Genomic DNA, 20,805 nt, shown 5'->3' on the forward strand with positions numbered 1-20,805 from the left:
CTTGGAGCAAAGAAATGGCTTTTTAAATTTGTTATTCTCTTTTTAGTTTTGGACGTGTACCAAGCGACGTGTATAAAAATGTTAAAATGTTGAAACTTTTTTTCTCTTACTTTGAAGGGTGCATACAAGTAGGATCAAATAATGACAATATATCTCCACACTATTGTATATAAAGCTATATCGAATCTGTTCAAATGTCAGGTTTGATAGCATTATAAATCATTTCAAAACATTGCCTACCATTTAAATAATTTGTCAACTCTGATTGACTTTATGCAAGTATTTTATGACTACCTTTTTGCCCCCATTTTTACCCTTTTTTAAAATTAAATCGCTTTTTCAACATTTGTTAACCGTCTGGGGCCCTGTCTCTTTCCTATTACGATAATAAAAAATATCAAAGAATTCAGCAAGATGTCACTTGCGATCACCTTTTCGGCACCCCCGTTCAATTCATCAGAGCACTTTGACAGCAATGCAGAGACATCCTACAAGTGAACTCTGAAAGGGAGTAAAGTCTGAAACTTGTGGGAGTGCAGTCATCTACTGTAGAATCCACTTTACCCGCATCGAATAAAACCAAATGTGGACATGTTGCAGATTGGGGCTACTTACAAGGCATCTTCGCTTTACAAATAACTTTCACAAAACGTTTATTTTATCATGTTGTTACATGCAAAAAAAAGTACTGCAACAGCACTCAGCTGTACAACACATGGTTTGAAGATGCAATGTGTGGGCCATCACCTTTTAGTACCTCCACTGCAGTTGTGCCATTAAACTTGCTACATGAGCCAATGAAGAGCTCACTATTGGGAGGAATCCAATTTCTTCCCCTTAACTGGTACATTCTGGAAGTTTGATGTTTAGTACACAAACGCTCACCTGTGGTATGAAAAGCAAACAAAAATAAATAATGCAAGCGGTCTATTTGATTACAAATACAGTGTAGTTATTGTATGTCAAGATAAAGTTCAGTTACTATATTTAATTTTAAAATACACCATGTATTTGAAGTGAATCTTTGAATATTTTAAAATATTTTTTAAAGTTCATTTTGCAATCTGCTTTGTGCAATTTTCAAGGTTTGGATTATGTTTTATAGTGTAACAGTTTGTTTACATAGTAAATGCAGTAGTAAAGTATACTGTTAAGGGATAAACCTCGGCGTATTTATTGACTGAAAATTAGGTCGTTAAATGATGATACTTGGAAAAGTGCATTTTTAAAGGCATATTCACACTTGCACTGTTTGGTCAAGACTTGGGCTGCAAAAACACATTCACCCGTTTCAGCTAACGGCCTCAATGTAACGGCTTCACAATGTCCCACTTTGTAAACATTCTATAAATAAATGCTCCATAAGACAAATCAGACACCCTTGTGCTATTTTTGCAAGTGTTTATTTTTGGCTGAAATAAATCACACTCATTATGGACGTTGTAAGTACATTTTCTGACATGTTTCCAAAATAACACATCGGCCCTGTGGCTTGCCAGATGTCTCTTGTTGTTTGCAAACAGACCGCAAACATATCGACCTCGCTCCCCTTTAGCAAAATCAGCCAAATATATAATTTTCACAAAAATAACAGTACATTTTCAACACTGTAGACTAAGCTTTGACACAGCACATGTCAAATTGAAGCATTTGGTACTTCATTCAAATGCATGCATAGGAAATATCATTGATAAAAATCAATATTAGAATGAATTCATATTACTCAGTCGATTCTTCAGAATTTGCAAGTCAATTCATATAGTAGTAAAAAAATTATATATATATATATATATATATATATATATATATATATATATATATATATATATATATATATATATATATATATATATATATATATATATATATATATATATATATATATATATATATATATATATATATATATATATATATATATATATATATATATATATATATATATATATATATATTATATATATATATATATATATATATATATATATATATATATATAAAATAAGGTGCAATTAGAACAATATATGGCATCGGAGCATGTAATTTTCATTCACAAGGAGCATTATTTCATAGGTGTTGACTTTTATAACTTCATATACATGCACTAATAGAGGCACTTTAGTGAGGCTATTAAAGATTTATAAAAAAAAAAAAAGATTATATAGATGCATATATGGTTTCTTGGAAGGCTTTTTTTTCAAAGCAGTGAATGCGAATGGCAACACTCACTCACCTCCAATAACACTAAAGCTGATCCATTTGTTCAAAGAAGACATTCAGCATCCATAGTGCTAGTCCTTGTTAAAAAATGAAAAATACATTATGTATATTTTTTTCTTTAGATTTACAAGACATTTGTTCTGTAAAAAGAAAACCTTTTTAACCGCCTCACGCAGCTCGAGTGCTCATCCTCTCGCTATTTCTGCTAGTTCTAATCTGATTTAAGGAAGTGTTACATGCGATAAATGTGTTCCTGGGGCAAGGAGCTGTCACGGCGCAGAGCTAGAAAGATTGATCACGTGCAGGTTTCTTTGTTTTGAGCCGTGCAATCAACAGCCCTCACATCCTTCCTGCACCTTTTCCTCCTTCTTTCGCCTCATACTTACAGTCTGCACGTCATTTTTACTCTTCACTGCAGGCAACCATGTTTCATGCGCATATTACGGCATATTTTACAAGGTGTATTGGGACAGGGTGCAGATGCCATAATGTATCATAGCACTTAAGGCATTGGATTGTTTCTTTATTTGTGTGTTCATTCAAATTGGTAATGAAGGTGCAACAAAATTCATGTTATTTGAGATCTGTTTGTGTCTGATTGCATTTGTTAGGGTAAGGATTGTCATGTGACTGGTGAAACCATGTCAGAAGGTCGCCAATGCATGTGTGCAGAGCAAGGGGGAGGGGCTGGGGGGTATAACAAGGTGCAATACGTCTCAGACAAAGACTAATATGGTGTCATAATTCCGGAAGAAGAAAGTCTTTTTGACATTATAAATGTATGCCAAGTTTCCACTATGCTGTTGAATTTTTTTTTGCAATGGAAATCTTTTTTAATTGTTAGGAAACTTTATTGGTTCTAGAGTTCTAATTTTTAAAATCCTTTTAAACCCTTTTTTCCATTCAATTCCTTGTAAAATGTTGATTTGTTTTACTTGGACTTTATAAAATTGTAACATTATGACCTATTTCTTGTAAAATGTTGACATTTGCTTGTAACATTCCAACTTTATTCTCGTAGACACAAATTTCTCTTGTAAAATGGTGACTTCATTCTGGAATTACACAGTATTCTTCCTATTATTGACTTGAGTTGGTACTTCCATAGCATAATTTAGTGAAGACTAACCCGACCTAAAATTTCTCTAAATAACGTCAAAAGGCATCATTTTACAACAACTTTCTGGCCTAAACAAACTGTACACAGTCGAATACACACTCTTCTTTGTTATATGTGGAAAAGGGGGATCAAATTCAAGTTTCATTGCATTTTGTGTAAAATCTCATTCACTTCTTTGAATGTATTTCTGATACATATTTTCCGTCTGTATACGAGAACTGATATCTAAAAGCTCTTCCAATGGGATTCCAGAAGCTAGTACCCCCCCCCCCCCTCTCTCTCTCTCTCTCTCACCCCCTATCAATCACAAGGAGGGACAGTGGCCTCTTTTAATAAAAAAGCCACATTTTCATTGGGCAGATGCAACCATGTGACTAAGCTGACATTCTGCAACAGTTCACCGATTCTGAAGGTCCCCAAACATGAGATGGATATGAAATGGATCCACCGGTTGTTCCTCCTCCTTCGGGCCGGTCGGCGAGGGTCTCTGGGAGCCCACCGCCATCGACTACGGAAGGAGAAGAAAAGCGGCCAGAGGCACCGCGAGACGCCTGCAGGTTCCTCTCCAGCGCAAGGCAAGACAACATGATTCACGAGTCCTGTGTTAATAACTTCCATGTTATCTGCAGGCATGCTTGACGGGCCCTACGTGGGCGCCTCTTGCAGGATTTGGATTTTAAATCATGTCTTTAAATCATGATGGATTGTGCATCTGGCATTAATCTCTTGGTGTCATATCCACCACGGCAAGCATATATCTTTAAAAGATTATTTTTTTAACTATATTTTTTTGCAAAACCACTCTTCCCTTGTGCACAATTTCAGGCCACTGTTTTATGGGTCACCGTTTGTAAAGTTGCACTCTGTTAAAAAGACAGAAATATTTTCTCGTATTTAGCACCATGTAGTGTTTCAAATATGGTGTGAAAATTTTTGAGTCCCTTTTTTTGTGCAACAATATTTAGCAATTTCCATATTTATTCTAAAATGTTAAATCTAAATTGAAAATATGAGTCCTAAATCTAAATCGTAAACCTAAATTGTAAATTTAAATGCTAAATCTAAACCCTAAATCTAAATATTAAATTTAAACATTAAAACTAAATCCTCACTATAAATCCTAAATCAAAATATTAAGTGTTTATAGTAAATATCTATCTTATATGCCAATTCAAACAACCAGAAGTAACAAAATAAAAGCTGGGGGGAGCTGAGTTGAAAATGTCTCAGTATCTAAAAAAAAAGATTATTAATATTTAAATAGATTTCCCTAAACTCATTTGAATTTAGCACCAGATAATAATGAGAAAATATTGCCATCTTTTACCTGAGCGCAGCTTTGCAAACGGCGCCCCATTCAATTTTACGTCACCTTTTATTTCAGATTCATCAGAATTGATCATCATGGAAGACAACATTAGATTATAGCAACACACAACTATTGGAGCTGGAGACTTCATCGAGTACCTTTACAGACACAGGCACCTTCCCAACATTCACCTTTGCGAGCATGATTCATCTTTGTGCACAAGTGAGAAAATGGGAAACAACCCCCGAACTGCACTCCCACAGGGCCCATATGCTCTTCCACAATAGGCCTGGACAATGGTACTTCTCCTGCAATGGACAGTGAAAACCCTTTGTGCATGGACGCTTCTTAGGGGGAATTTGGTTCCCTTTCACCAAACTGGTCCAATTTGTCCCAAAGTCCAGCCCAGAAACACTCACGATGATGCACTTTGAGTAATTAAAACAGGTTTAATTTTATTCGATTTCAAAACAAGTATATAGAACATACTAATAAGAATTGATATGAATAGTAGAAGAATTGAATTGTATTCTGAAAATACATTTTTTAATCGATTCTCAATGGACTGTGTTTTTCTTACAACTTTTTTGGAACTTACTAATAGTATTCTTTTTGTCATTTAAAAAAATATGGTTAAAAATGTACCTGCTTGATGGTGTAGTGGTTCACTTGCCCAACATCGATGCGGGCAGCCGTGGGCAGTTGGCGGTATGATTGTGAGTACGAATGGTCGTTTGTCTCTCCCTATGACGACCAGTCTAGGGTATAGTCTGCCTGTCACCTGAAGCCAGGTGGGATAGACTGCATCAACACTTATGAGGATATGGAAGATGAATGAACAATAATAATGAATAATTTGTATTTTAACAACAAAGAAAAAACTTAGACAAAGAAAGAGCAAAGGTTAAGGCTTTTTGGCCTCTCTAATTACGTTTTATTGCCTATAAAACTCACAGCATGTAGGGTGCTTGTTTATTGGCATTTTCGCCATTTAATGCCTTCTTTCAATGAAGTATACTTGTACCATTGTGGTTAACTTAAACTTTGTATTGGCAACAAGAGCACTTGGAAATTAAACAGCTGCTTCTTCTTGTAAAAGGAAAATAGATCATATATTGAATACAATATTCATATGGATGTCATCACAACCATCTTGTTTTGATGTCACTATCACATCCAACTCCAACAACTAAAAAGCATTATGATCACCACATTGTCCATGAAATCAATCTTTAAATTCACCTTCACGAACATCTATGTAACATTTTGAAACCTAACTATCAAGGTTTTATTTGAAAATAAAACATATTCTAAAAGTGCGTTCTATCTATGTCTTTCTCTCACACACTCCCACAAGCACACACACGTACACACACATCCTTCCCATAAAGTCTCAAATTACAAGTAACCCATTACATGCATGTTTCGAGGTCTTTGGCGGCATTTTTGTTTTGTTTCACAATATTACGACTGACAGTCGTATAATTTTCATCCTCAGTAGATAAAATTTCATTTCAGTATAGCTTTGTTCTGTTTTGTTATTCAATATAGATATAAATAAAAGACACCGCACATTTTTGTGGGTGCTTGAAGCTGCTGGCATTTGTCTGATAATTTGATAAATGAGTGTTTTGAGTATTAACCAGAGAATGTATTAAACCTCCAAGTTAAAGTTTTACTATATTTGTTTGGTAGGAGGTATTTAAAAGAAGGCTACATCTATCGAAACAAGTCGATGGATTCCTTAGCGGCTCTTAGGTGAAAGGTCAAGCTGTCTCTCCTTTCCTCTTGAAGCTGGGAGGAACAACTGCCGGGTCAGGAGGGGGTCATGTTTTGAAGGGACACAGAGGATTTGCAGATAAATCTACACCATCTAAGTTCCAAAATGATTTCAGTAGAGCCAAATTAAAGGATTCATTTTGCATTTACTAAATAGCAGCCACACATGAGATGTCAAAAGTTTCTGGAAACAAGAAAGTCCACTATCTGTTGTTCATCCCCTCTCCTCAGGTGTACTACATTGTCACATTTAGCTTAGTTCAAAGGCTGGGTCTTCTTCATCTGTGAATGTTGCCTGTCACAAGATAATTGTTGAATGATTGACATTGGACACGCCCATAAAAGCAATAAAACAGGGCGGAAAAGTTGCACTCCTTGTTTGCAGGAAAACAAATAGATTCATTTTCATTTTGAATGAAATGCTTGCTATCAACTACAACTCTGTAATAGCAGACTTAAGTGATAATTCACTAATAAAATTGAAAAAGTGATATATAACTTCTATCATGTCATCAAATGTTAAACACAACCGCAAACTGTTTTTGCCTCAAAACAGTTGTGCGAGGTTAAACATAATTTAGATGACTTTGGTTTGTGGGCAGGGTACACCTTTGACTGGTTGCTATCTAATTGCTGGGAACAGAGAGACAAGTAAGCATTCTACAGATAATTTAGAGTCTTGGATGTCTCAAACATGTTTTTGGAATGTAGGAGGAATCCGAAGCCCCTCAGGAAAATTGAGTAAAACGTACAATTTAACACATAGGAGTGCCAATATTATCATCATACCGTCCGAAAACATTATTCTAAGATAATTACTGCAAAACAGGTTCTATTTTTTTGTTTCGTGAAGTAGAAATAGATGTATTATATATTATAATTCAATTTCAGTCATTTGAAAAATAGTAGTTTGCAACTGTCTCCTGTATTCCCATTTTCTTCCTTCAAACTTTGCCTTGCAGATTTACAATGCTGTAAACTAGACACCACATTTATTGATGCTATGGGAGATGTTACTCTAAGGTGGAAACACCATTCTTCCTATCAATATTCCCAGTTTGGATTTACAATGTTGACATAAACACCATAAAGCAAGCAAGCATTCCCTTTCACCTCCGTTGCTGACATGTGCCAAGAACCCAGTGTGATATTATCAAGAATCAATGTAAAATATGACAATGCTATTGTGCTGTGACTTTAATAGTGCGTCAAGCCCCATTAAAGCATCAAGTGGGTAGTAGCTGTCTCGTATATCGTCTGCATACACAGAAAGGCCGCTGCGCTCATAAACGTCATTGCGCGTGCGTGCGTTCGCGTGCCCACCAGTAAATTATGCACGCTTTTACTTCCGCATTGGTGCTCGCCAGTACTTCTGCATCTTGTGACCTTTGACTTCAGTCAGACTTGTGCTGCTTTAAAAACAACAACAATGCCAGCCGTGCCCGAGGAAATAACTTCCTTAATTTCAGGTAAAACAATCACTTCAACAATTTGCTATACTTTGTTTTTTTTTTGTCATTTTGTCATTTGAGCTTTTGGCTTTGAGAATAAATGTACTTACCCGGTGCACAATTCTAAAATGAGGAAGCAAAGTTGATTTTACTCTGTTGCTCTTCCTTTATCCTCTAACGTGCACCAGTGTCATTTATTTATGAGAAAGAAAAACATATTTTTCTTTATGTTTAGACTTTGAGAATTTTCTCTGCGATTGCCTGAAAGGAGAAAACCTGAGCAAGAAGGCCAAAGAAAAGAAGGAAGCCTTCATTAAACGGATTAAAGAGGTCAAATTGGGGTATGAATATATAAATTTATGGCTTACATCTTTCTATTTGTTTCTGTCTACATATCTGTGACACTTCTATAACTTTTTTCCAATACAGTTTCCCATATGATTTCAAGGACAAATGTAAGTTGTTTTCATACTTTCCATCCTTATAAGTACATCCAACTTTTTGTGACAGACATGTTGAAAAAAAATCTACAGAAATATTATTACTAAAAGGAGTTTCTATCACAGTTAGACTAGGCTGGCTGACTATTGATTTTGACAAACAACGGTATAGACCGATATTCTAACTACCCTATGCTCTAGCCACATAATTTTCTCCACAAAAACACATCGTAATGTGCCATGAACTATTTATTATTTGAATGGGTATTTTCGGTTTACCACTATGAGGCCTATCGATTGGATAATACACTTACTGTTTGTGGTTTCACCATTCTAACTGCTTCCTGAGGGCAAGCATAACCACCACGTGCCTTGCGTTTAAAAGGAAGTTTAACTGCCTTGCTCTATGTCAAGAAAAGGAAAGTGCATGCTGTTTTTTCTTTTGTCATTATAACCGGACTGACCACCAGCGCTCCTCCTTCAGGTGGAGAGGATCCAAGTGACGATGCGGAGCAGGTAGACATTAGCAACAACGGAGGAGGCTCACTGCAGTCCGTTGACCGGGAAGAGGAGCCCTATGAGGGTAAAAGCTATTTGCTAAGGTGCCATTTTTTTACTGGCAACTTGTTCCTTTAAACAAAGTGACTTGGGGTGTCAGAGTGAAGGAGACATTCCATTTGTAACTTGGCAACACAATTTGAGAAGACACTTTAAAGCTCAACTACGTTTAACGCCACCTGTTTCACTGCACATGGGTGTTTTATAGTGTGTAAAGACACTGAAGTGATGGGTCTGAGGAAAAACATGACAAAATGGAGAGTAGATTTAACCCATTATGGTAAGGTAGCAAGAGTCCCCAACTAGCGGACTTCGGTCCAGGTCTGGACCCGGAAACTAATTTTGTCCGAACCTAAGCATTTTTTTTGTTACTTAATAAATGCAAATACTATTATTTTCTTTCTGTCTGCACTGGGGTCCTTTGGGTAGCAATTTGGCAGTGAAACCTTCCTTTTCAAAACGGATAGAATGTTCAATACTATAAAGGAAACCAATGAGTTATGAGTAAACACTGACATCAGAAACTATCACTCCAGTGAAACATGATCGTTGACTGCCAGCCTGACGTAGAATGTGAAATTTCTTTGAACTTGTGCAACGTAAACCACATTATGTTAAGATGTGAGTGAAATTATTTAGAAGACTATTTTTTTTATTTTCTTTTCTTTACTTGACTCATGTGATTCTAAAGTAGCAGTACTTTTAATTGCCTCTGATGTACATATTGATCCAGATTACATTTTACTGTTGCATCTAAAATTGTGGCCAGTAATGAGTGGCTGTTCACATTTCAAAATAAAGTGTCAGGGAAGTCCAAGTGAAGTGGCAATTCTGGGGGTAGGGGTTTATGGCCCGTAAGCAGCTGCCACTTTTATGGCGTCTCTTTCACACAAAGCAACTTTGACACAGGAGTTGAACATTTGCATTGAAGTTGCATAGCACACTGACGAGGTAAAATGTTCTTCACTGGATGATCTGCAACTTTTCGACAGCCATCATCCGATTGTCAATGTCAACCACGAGTTAGAGCCCATCTGCCATTGTTATTAGCAGTGAACATTTTTTAATGTTCATAATCCTTTTTTCCAGGTTCCCAACAGTCTCCACCAATAGCAGCACAAGACCTGCAGTGTATTCTCATGTCAGGATTCCTGGAGAAGCGAAGGAAGGGTGTGTGGGCTCTCAATAGAATACACAGATGAAACTCTATTTTTTAATATAGACTGGCATAATAAATCCATCAAGTTAAGTTACAAAGCTGCATGTTAGGCTTAAGAAACAAATTATAACTTGTCATAGGTGTTTCCCCTTTTCTATTTTCAAAAAAATGCTGGCTCAGACTTTGATAAATGCTGAGTGAAATACTGAATCTGATCCTGAAACCAACATTGCTTCTGGTGGTGTGTTATCTGTACATAAATGACAATCTACTGTAAAGAGCTTTGAATGTCATTGAAGATGGAAAACTACTACATAAGTAGAAGTCCATATATCAAATCCTTTCTCATTCATTGTGGTTGAAGGGAAAAAATGTCAATATTTCAAGTTATTTTGTCTCATCAACAGATCATAGTTTTTTTGGCCAGGAGTGGCAGAAGAGATGGTGTGCACTAAGCTATCGCACTTTCTACTATTATGGCCACGAAAAAGGTATTGGTATCATTTTATCTTTCGTAACACTTTGTTTAATTGCTTCTTATGACAAAATCATGAAACTCATAATCATGGCATGACATTAGTCATGGGAATGAATGAATATTTGTGTCATTGTCTAACACAAAGACATTAGGTGTTAATTTTGTTCAGAAGTGATATAGGATATTAAAGGACACTTCATGAAATCAGGTAAAAGCATTATTTCATATCCATGAAGTTTGGCATGCCATGATTATGAAAGTCTCATGAAAGCATCATGAGAAGCATTCAAATGATGTGTATCCTTAGTTCCCTTTCCAATTTAGAGTGACAGAGACTGGCTATGGTTCGAAAATGTTGACAGTGATGTCGCTTTGTAACAGACAAGCAGCAGAAAGGCGAATTCAACATTGACGGCTACCATGTCAAAATGAACAACAGTTTCAGGAAAGACTCCAAGAAAGACTTTTGTTTTGAAATCTCAGCTCCAGATAAGCGAGGCTATCAGGTACATTGACCGTGCCGTCTTGTCAATATATGTGGTAGTTTCTACATGAAGAATTTGTTTCTGACGACTATATTTATACTTGACCTTTAACCAGTTTTGTGCTTCGTCGGTAAAAGAGGCAAAGGAATGGATGAAATGTATCGATCTGGTTATGAAAGGTTTGCCATACACCTACCACCAATTATGGTCAAAGAGAAAAAACAAACTCAACACTAATTATATTTTTTCCCAATTCCATCTGTAGATAAATCTGGTATCATACAAGAAGAAGAAGATGATGATGAAGAGGGGCAGAAAGTGGAAGAACAGCTAATGTATGATGATGTTGAACTTGTACCAGATACAGACATCTATGAGGTGCTACCAGGTAAAGCTATAGTGTCTCCTAAGACACATATACTGTTTTTAATTCACCTTAGTTTCCTATTATCAGTCAGATATTCAGACAAAGCAACATGGAAGTGCACAATTGGTGAGAGACAGACACTTTGTTTCAATGAGACTTTTACTAAAAGTGAAAAAAATGAAAGCAGGAGCAGTTTTCCAAGGGTAAAAAAATCTTGGCCTTCGCATGGTACTCTAATCTGATGTGATTTCCTGTCATTCCAATTTGTCTCAGCGCAGCTGTTGGAAATTGCTGAGGCAACACAAATCATTTTTGATTCATGATAAAACTTTACAACTGAAATAAACTTTGTGGCTATCTAGCAGACGCAGTGTTGTAGATCAACAGAATGACTTGGATGCTTTTGGTGGTGCCCCCACACATTTTCCTTGTCACTTTTGGGTTACGTTCAAGAGGCCCAAAGTCCAATTAAAAAAATTGGCCCATGAGTGCCAGCCATACTGGGCTGTTTGGATGATAAACTAGGGGCTGAAAAAATAGCACTATAAGGATTATGAGGGAAATCTTATTTATACAGTCATTTATCAATTGAATCATTGCTCTGTATTAGATATAAATTGCCGTCAGGTGGCCTTAAACATTTAATAAGCGCAATAACTTTGCAAAGAAGAAGTGAAATTTGCAGGGGAAGTCCATGTTAAACAATTTCCGTTTATCATCAAGAATAGAGGAGGGATTTTTTGTTGTTGCTTCACTTGTAAAATACTGAACTGGAATCAATTTTCTGTTCACTATATGATTATAATCTGTTTAGATGCAAGCAAAGACTACAAAAACTACTACCAGGCCTTATGGGACTGTGTTAGGGGCCACCCGGATGAACTCTCCTTCAAACGTGGAGACACCATTTACATTCTGAGCAAGGTAATGAAAAGCTGCCTTGTCTAAAACCTCAAATGTGGATATTTTTCTTAATGCACAAACTCAACAGCAATAGTGAGCGAGGAGCTGTTGAGCCAGGACCACCTGAATAAAGTTATTCCTAGGCCCTGAGAGGAGCTGCTTTTTTGATATCCTTTACTGGCAGCACCTGGCCTCGTGCCTGGGGCCGGGCTGGAGGCCGACTGTGGCGGAGTCAGCCTCTGGCTCTCTGATGGGGATTAGATGTGTCACGACGGAAACAGTTTTAGTGCCGTTGGCTGGCCGCGCCGTTCCATCGCGTCCATCTGGGCCGCCTCAGCTCGCTTCCGCCGCTGCCTTGGGCCCACACACCTACCTATCATACGTCTCGCTCACCTCGCCAAATAGGAATGTGTGTTCTCAGGAAGCAAAGGCTCACACTCACACGCTATTCAGAGTAGGCGAGGACGTGTAGTGGACGTTAAATTTCCGAAGCTTGTCAGCTAGCTGGAAGGAGAGGACTTGTTTTAATTAGATGCACAAAACAGAAGCGTGTTTGTTCCTAAACAGTCGCGTGACTAAAATTGGACCTTTGTTGTGTGACGTTCACCACATTTTGGTTTGCAAATAAGGAAAAGCCTTTAAGTCCAATGTGTGAGATATGATATCATTGGGACTAGTAAATGAATTCCTTGGACACATTGCCATGTGCAGACAGTTTGCCAGATCCTTTTTTGTAGTCTAGTCTGCCATCTAGTGGTCTTTGCACGCATTCATTAAAAAGGGACAAGGGCACAAAATCACAATATATTAATATAGACCATTTTGATTAAAAAATAGTCATATTTAACTGCTAAACACCAGGTGGATACACCAATTTCACACCAAATCAGTTCATTTCCAGAATTAAATAAGCTTCAGGTCAATATGCTACTCATATTATATAAACTGTTTCTTTATATGTCATTAAACAAAATAGAAATGATAAAGTACAGTAAGACAAAAGCAGCATTGCGCACCACTGCACACTACAACCGTCATAAATACACTGAATAATAATAGCCGAACCACATTTTAATGAAGTCAAAATATCTTAGTGTGACCTTTGTTCATAAATGACGGTGTCAATCATTGATGTCGATCCACAAAATGAATAATGTCCCTTTCACTGTTGTAACGAACCAAACGAAACAGAGCAGAAAGACTTTGTGGCGCTCAATGACCAAATGCTTGTTTACGACTACCCTCTTTGTGTGTGGAAAAGGGCCAAGAATCAAGTTGCCCTTTCACTCGGACTGCCAGCGCCATTAGCTGGAACCTTGGTGTTGGGGGTTGTGGCCTACTGCGAGGGCAATGACCATAAAACCTGTCTGGGCTGCAGCGGGAGGGACAGACGACTCCTCGCTCCCCTTCCCCAATTCTCCTTTCCATCCCTCCCCCATTCCGCAGCTCCAAAATAGCCGTAGTGTTACAGCTGCGGGACCCCCCAGTCGGGAACGAGTGTTGCTTATGGTGCCCGACTTTGGCTGAGAAAGGGGTAGTGGTGGTGGTGGGGGGCATTGTCCAGATATGCTGCACCAAGCAGCCGCTCCTTCCTTCTGCCTGGTTCAAGTCACAGCACATAAACCTAATGGAGAAAAGTAACGTCTCACTTCCTTTAAGAGGCTGGAATGGCTGATAAAATGTAAACACTGTTTCGACATAACGTTGCTGATGTGCGAGGTTACTGTAACCTATATTAACCCACTCTTTAACACATGCCGGACAATATGTGTTGATATACAGATGCACAGATTGTTTCTTGCGCTTTATAATGGCATTACTTGCTGAGCAAGGCTTCTGCGTGTTGAAGTGCGTGTAGTTAGTGAAGGGCGCCATTAGTCGTTTGTCTTTCTTTCTCTCTCATGTTGTGTCCTGAACCCAGTCGAGCATGACTTATTTGTTAGCCAGAACTGCACAATGAGGTGTTACCATTTTCAAAGGCTTGTGAGAGGAAGCTGTTGTGAACACACACCCACTGGCCACTCTGATCTGTTATTACCAAGTGGCTCGTGGTAAAATGTCACTTTTATCACGTGACAAGCAAATACAATGGATGTGACATCGAAGGCTTGGAACGATTGTTCTTTTTACAATGTAAAATCATTGTTACACTTTACAATCTGGACATGGGCTCAAATTTGTACAGCTTTCTTTGGTCTCGATGACATTGAGGTAGTATTATTATTATTCTCAGTCATCCAAAGACAACCAATGCTACTGAAACTTTATGAAGGGAAGTAGACATGGTGGACAAATGCCCCAAAGATGAGAACTAAAAAAAAGGAACTGAGAACAGCACACTAATGCATCTGAGTTTCTACTGTAATAGCAATCCCTTGATATCATGTAAATATGGTACCCCGCGGAACCGATGAGTCACAAGCCGATGACGCCAGCGCAATCGGATTGAATGCACGCTGGGAATGCTGTGACATGCTTTTAATCTCCTTGTAGAAAAAGGCCAATATATTCAATCAATACAATACATGTTTGGACTAAGCATTCCCAGATGAGCCACAGATTTTCTTTGACTCCACTCAGCAATGCTGCTGCGATTAAGAAGGCGAGAAACAAAGGAGTGGAAGAATAATGAATTAGGTTTTTGTTTCTTGGATTACATGATAGCATTCACTCAATAATCGGAGACAGATGTGGTTAGGTCTGGCTTTCAGACACTGTGCAGGTTCCTGTTCCTCCCTTTTGTGGAGCTCCTGGTGCTGATTTATATCCTGGCCAAGACTTTGATGTGAGGTCAGGCTCTTGGTCAAAGAGAGAGCCGCGACGCCTCTCCACGGTGTCCTCCAAACCGCTTGCTATACTAGAAGCCACTCGGTGGAACAGACTTTGTCGTCACTGTGAAAGATTTATAAGCGATGACTTTTGCGTACATTGAAGCTGATGCGTCTACAATCCGGCGGTCAGCAGGAAATGTGATGGTGATAAATAATGGCGAGCAGAATACAATGCAACGTCATGTAGAAACAGTGGAACTGCAAAGGTCAGACCATCCCAGTTCATGTCCTTCAAACTTTTCTTGACAGGAAAAGGCTATTCTTCATCTTTATTAAGGATGAACAAAGATATCAAGAGTTTTTGGAAACATATGAAATGGATTTTGCATTAATCTTTCTTTCAGGAATACCAGAGCTACGGTTGGTGGGTCGGAGAGAAAAATGGAAATATCGGAATCCTGCCCATTCAGTACCTCCTGGAGCTTTATGCTATATAAAATGAATCACTTTGAATAAATCATATTGCTAAGTTTATTTGATTCAAAAGATGTCAAGTATAATAGCATGCACCCCCACTGTGCAGTCTACTGCTTTTTCCACTTCAAATGTACTTTAGTAAGTCTGTTACTCTTAACTGGTGAGTCAGACCCAATTTGGGTGGAGTGGCAGATTGCCAATAAAGAATTTTAGACTCTTTAGTTTACATTGACCTTACAAACATTGTTTAATAAAGTAGCTTGGACAACTATGTGAGAAAATTATTATCACTGTCGCTAAAAATTGGTTTTACAATTTGTATTTTTCAATGTCATTTTGACCTTTTAAAAATATTGCCCGTAATGTTTCAAAATGTTTTCACATATATACAATGTGAATGTTGTAGCAGTATTTTTGCAATCCTGACTTTATATTTAACACTTAATATTTCTATGCAATAGACTTCTTTATCCTCTTGTTCTCTGCCAACTCTCACAGTCAGTATGAATTGAATGTTTATTCTTCCCAATTATTTTATGTATTAAATATCATTACAGCAGCTACAACGGTTGTGAATCTGTTTCCTTCATTTGACTGTGCTAAGTGGCACCATGCCAAAGTGACTGTGCGGTTAATGTAAAACAGTTTATTTTTAGAACAGATGTGGTTTGTCTACCACCATTAATGGCAACTAATAAGTTAAAAAACATATGTCGGGCTTTATGCGTTTAATGGCTATTTTTTATCCATTTCTTTGTTGTCCTCAACAATAAAAACAATCAAAGTGGCTTGCATTTTAGCGTCAACAGGAAAAAGAAAGTCCCTGGACGACTCGATTAATGGCCTGCTTTTGCCAGAAAAGTGGTTTGACCCTATAATTAAACCACAAGGTGGCAATAGAGAACCTTTGAAGGTCATAGAGACAACTGAGCCATAACCTTTGCCCCTTTAGTGTTGTAGCCGGCCGGATATATTCATTCTATCAATATGAGATATTTGCAGCCAATCTTCAGAAACATGCATATGTATCTATTTGTTGTAAAAAGATTCATTCATGCGGTCATCACTTTGGATGCATGCTTCAAAGGGATGTCGGTGTGTTTTATGGCGCCTGAGAGATTTTACCGGGCAGCGGATCACAGCGTGCCAGATGGCCGGCTGGGCCGTGTGCCTGAGGTACACTAATAAGGCAGACAGCCACTCTGATAGCACGGACGCTTATCGCCCTCCGAGGGGCCGTTTGACAGCAGGCGAGGCAGCGTTTGCCTCGGCACGTTCTTGCCGAGGTTAGGCACACACTGTACGTCTCGTTTTACAGCCTTCCAGAGTGAGATAGCCAAGTTCTTGCACAGTTGTTTGGCACACAAAGAGGCCCCCTCAAGGTTTCCTCAAGGTTGTGACAAAGTGAGAAGACAAATGTGTGTGCATTTGCCTCCATCTTTGTATGCGGGGTTTGCTCGATGAGCGAGTCTCGCGTCCTTTGGGTGATGTTTGGGAGCAACGTCAACGCTGTTCTTGTACTGTGCAAACCAGCCGTAAAACCTTCTGATTGGAAAATCTAATGAGTTACCACAATCCGTTGTGGACGAGTCATTAGTGCATCTTAGTGGGGTTTTTCCGGGTACTCTGGTTTCCTCCCACATCCCAAAAACTTGCAAGGTAGGCTCATTGAAAACGTTAAAGTCAGTGTGAGCGTCTTACTGTGCTGCCCACCGATTCAGGGTGTACTCCACCTGGTGACTATAGTTAGCAGGGATAGGCTCTAGCACCCCATGTGACCCTAGGGTGCATAAGTGGTTTGGAAAATGAATGAAAGCTGGTTCTTTTTAGGTAAAGTGAAAATGTTTGGGGACTGTGGTGAGAATGGGCACAATGAACCGAAGGGGATTTTCAGTCAGCACAGATCATTAAATGACATATGTGTGACAAAAATATGTGAAATAGTCGCGTCAGTCAACACTTTAATATTTCGAGACTTAAATGAGGATGTCACCAGGCTGTCTGGCTTGGTATTCGCAGTTCCCGCAGAGTCCTACTTTTACTGTCCCAATATGGTTGCCAGAGGCAAGTAGGGCTAAATATTCCCTTTGATTTTTATGTGACAATAATGGATTTTCTTAATGGATGTCAACTATACCCTCATCACCCGTTTGGACGTAGACTGCCACGTCCTGAAAATATACAGGTTCTTTTTATTGCAATTTAACATCAAGATAAAATGTTTCTTACATAAACGACAGGACATCATTAATCTGTAGTTCACTAAATCACACGAATGATTGCCCATCACCAATTAAAACCCCGAACCATAAAAAATGTGCCTATATCATAGTAAGATATATGACATACAGTATTTCCCTCATTTTTTGCGTTTTTTGCATTTTCGCAGTATTTGCTGTATACCACTAAAAAATATTTCCGCAGTAGCAAAAAACTAACAAAAAGTTTTGGTCAAGTGCATTCTAGCAGAAATAATCTCGCTTTACACTTCAAAAACAAACCAGAAATGTTTTTTTTATTATGTGTATTAGTTTAACAGATAATCAATAAAAGCCAATGTTGTATTTAGCAGACATTTTCAAATGCCAGAGCTGTTTTAGCCAATCAAATGCAAGTATTTCAGTTAGTGTCATTCAGTTATGTCTCTACGGGGGTTAGGGCAGTAGAGGATCATGTTACTGCAAAACAGCGTCGTTTAAGAAAACGTTTAAGAGTGATACCTGCTCACCACAGTTTAAGAATGTCTTGCGCATGCATCTTCTTGACCTCTTATAACTCTTGATGCTCCTGAAAAGGGCGAAAGACGTAATGAACACCACTGTAGAGACTCCATCTTGATCAAGCTGTCAGCTGTTCACATTCTACGCTTTCACCAGGTCGTTGTGACACACAGGAGACCAGCGCGCGGCTTCACCGAGAGTTTTCTGTCAGGAATAGCACGTCAACCTTATTTATGTGCCATCGTCTGGGATTTCACAGCAAATGTATTGGCTCTCCAACTGGCTTTTTGTCAGCGTTCCATTAAAGCCCTCTACTGGTCCACATCCCTAAAAGTCCACGTATACCTTTGTCAAGAGCGAGTCTGTCTGAATTAGGGCAAGTCTCTTAACATAACTCACCACACTTGACACAAAAAGGCACCAAGTGAATCAGGATAGAATGTTGGGTATGCTTGTTTTAAAATGAATAATATTTTCATTGTTAAGACCACAGTATGTCACCCTTTCATTTATTAATTTGTTTTCGGAACGGCTTATCCTCACAAGGGTTATGGGGGGTGCAAGAGCCTCTCCCAGCTAAAAAAAAGTGGGAGGACATCGTGAATTGGTGGCCATCCAATCACAGAGCACACTGAAACCAACATGAATTCACACACTCATAAAAAGGGGAATTTTAGAGTGGGTTTTTAAACCAAGACCAAACTCTGACAATAATTTTAAAAATAGCCTCTAGCCAACTCCCATTCAACCTTTCACTTGAAAGAGAGGGAAAAATGACTCCAAAATATCCCGAGGACCATCTCATTTACCAAAGATTGAGTCAGTGCCTCAGTGGAGTGCTTAAACAAGCTTTTTAGTATTGCTCTGTGCTTATGCAATATTGATATATATATACATAATGTTTTCCTCTGTGTGTCTATCAATCTGCCTGTTCAATTCAAAGAAACCTAAATATGCCTTTTACTTCCTTCCATCATCCATATTTTCACGTGCTGTGTTTCTTTTTCTAAAGTCCAAGCTGTCATGCATTTAAGAGCTACGTGCTGACATGCCGCTGAGTATAAATCAGTCTTCCGGTCCTGACAGGTGTTTGTCCACCTGCTATAAACATCTCCCACGCCTCGCCCCTGTTCCATCTCCTGTCCGGTTATTTACTGGGCTCCAGCCTCCATATCCTGGCTCTGTTTACTCTCTGCCTGAGGCTCTAATATGAGGTCAGAGCTCTGATTTACTCTACTAGTTAGCTAGCTGAATAACGACCCCGAGCCGGATAGTTTACAGTGTGATGCGACCGATGCTCTAAGTGTAATTACAAGCCTCCGGGTACTGTTGCAGCTCCACACCTCAGTGCAGCCCACTGCCTGCCAGTCCTCCAGCACACTAAGTGCTGCCTTCTTTGCCACTTTTACTACACACACACACACACACACACACACGCAATGACACCCGCCTCCCCATTTGTAGTCGCCTCACATTGGAGGTGAACTCCGCTCTCAATGTCATCTCTTTATATAGACACTCTTACTTTTCAATACAAAGGAAGAGAGAAAATGTATCGAGTTACAGGGTTTTACCAGCCGCTAAAAAAGCAGATTGCCGACATTACTCTCATTAAGTGGCCGTGTGGTATTTGTTCAAACACACATCTGCCAAGCTTGCACGAGCTAATTTACTGTGCTGCTTGCACATGGAGCTGCACAAAGCCACCATACATGTGTAGTGCACAGGATATCAAACATGGAACCTCCTGTGCTTTATATCTGCCACATTTCGACTTATGTTTAAAAATGAATCATGACTAGCAATGCCATGTGAAATCCTCATTCATTGGAAGCCCTAGGGATCACAAAGTATGTGCTGTGGTATTTAGTAATTTGTATATTTTCAACAAAAATAATGGAACTTAATTTAGTCTAGTCTAAGAACTACCAATGTCGATGACTCAGTAAGTTGCCATACAAAAATATAATGTCATGAAAAAGGAAAAAAATGACCCAAATCAAGACAAGCCAGATCTGAAATAGCACTACAACAACCACACATAGCCTTGCATCCTCTTATTCCACTCCTTATCTCTCCAATATTTACAAGTACTGCATCCTAAGTCCAAGGAAAACACACCTAAGGATAGAATCCACTTTAAAAAAAAAAAAACAACAACAAAAAAAACCACATTTGTTATTGTCCATCACGCTACACTCCAATTAAATGTATCAAGGAATGTGATGCAGACCTATTAAGTCACCATTACAGATATTCCCTTGAATTTAGAATACTCATTAGGTCATGGGTATGTTAGATGAAGAGCAGGTGGGTAATTGGAGTAATTTGTGGCCATGCAGACAGTGGCATGATGAATGGGCTCTGGAGAAGACAAGCTGAGCTGGCCGCTGGATCTACTGCAGAGTAAGGAGAATTTAGGCTCGCCATAAAAGATTTCTCCTTGCCTCTTATTTCACCCGGACATTTTTATGTTTTTTTTATTTTCTACCTCATTGCAGCCGTGAGCTGCCTGCTGATTTACACGCGTTGGCAGCCGAGCGCCGAGGCCTCCAGAGACGGTGCCCT

At 38.7% G+C, this 20,805-nt stretch overlaps 1 protein-coding gene across 1 annotated transcript; it reads left to right on the forward strand.

Moving 5' to 3' along the window:
- The first annotated feature begins 7,774 nt into the window (after window positions 1-7,774).
- On the forward strand, window positions 7,775-16,072 carry skap2 (src kinase associated phosphoprotein 2). Its single transcript, XM_077720996.1, has 11 exons — window positions 7,775-7,897; window positions 8,115-8,220; window positions 8,309-8,334; window positions 8,804-8,902; window positions 9,967-10,047; window positions 10,444-10,527; window positions 10,896-11,020; window positions 11,115-11,178; window positions 11,265-11,387; window positions 12,181-12,290; window positions 15,445-16,072. The coding sequence occupies exons 1-11, from the start codon at window positions 7,858-7,860 to the stop codon at window positions 15,535-15,537; spliced, it is 951 nt and encodes a 316-aa protein (XP_077577122.1). The 5' UTR covers window positions 7,775-7,857; the 3' UTR covers window positions 15,538-16,072.
- Window positions 16,073-20,805: the final 4,733 nt, after the last annotated feature.

Source organism: Stigmatopora nigra, chromosome 7 (assembly GCF_051989575.1).
Source record: "Stigmatopora nigra isolate UIUO_SnigA chromosome 7, RoL_Snig_1.1, whole genome shotgun sequence".
NCBI classification, from domain to species: domain Eukaryota; kingdom Metazoa; phylum Chordata; class Actinopteri; order Syngnathiformes; family Syngnathidae; genus Stigmatopora; species Stigmatopora nigra.

Coding starts and splice junctions, on each gene's coding strand:
- skap2 (XM_077720996.1), top strand. CDS start 7,858: ATGCCAGCCGTGCCCGAGGAAATAACTTCCTTAATTTCAG. Junction 7,898..8,114: donor AATAACTTCCTTAATTTCAG/GTAAAACAATCA, acceptor CTTTATGTTTAG/ACTTTGAGAATTTTCTCTGC. Junction 10,528..10,895: donor CTATTATGGCCACGAAAAAG/GTATTGGTATCA, acceptor GCTTTGTAACAG/ACAAGCAGCAGAAAGGCGAA.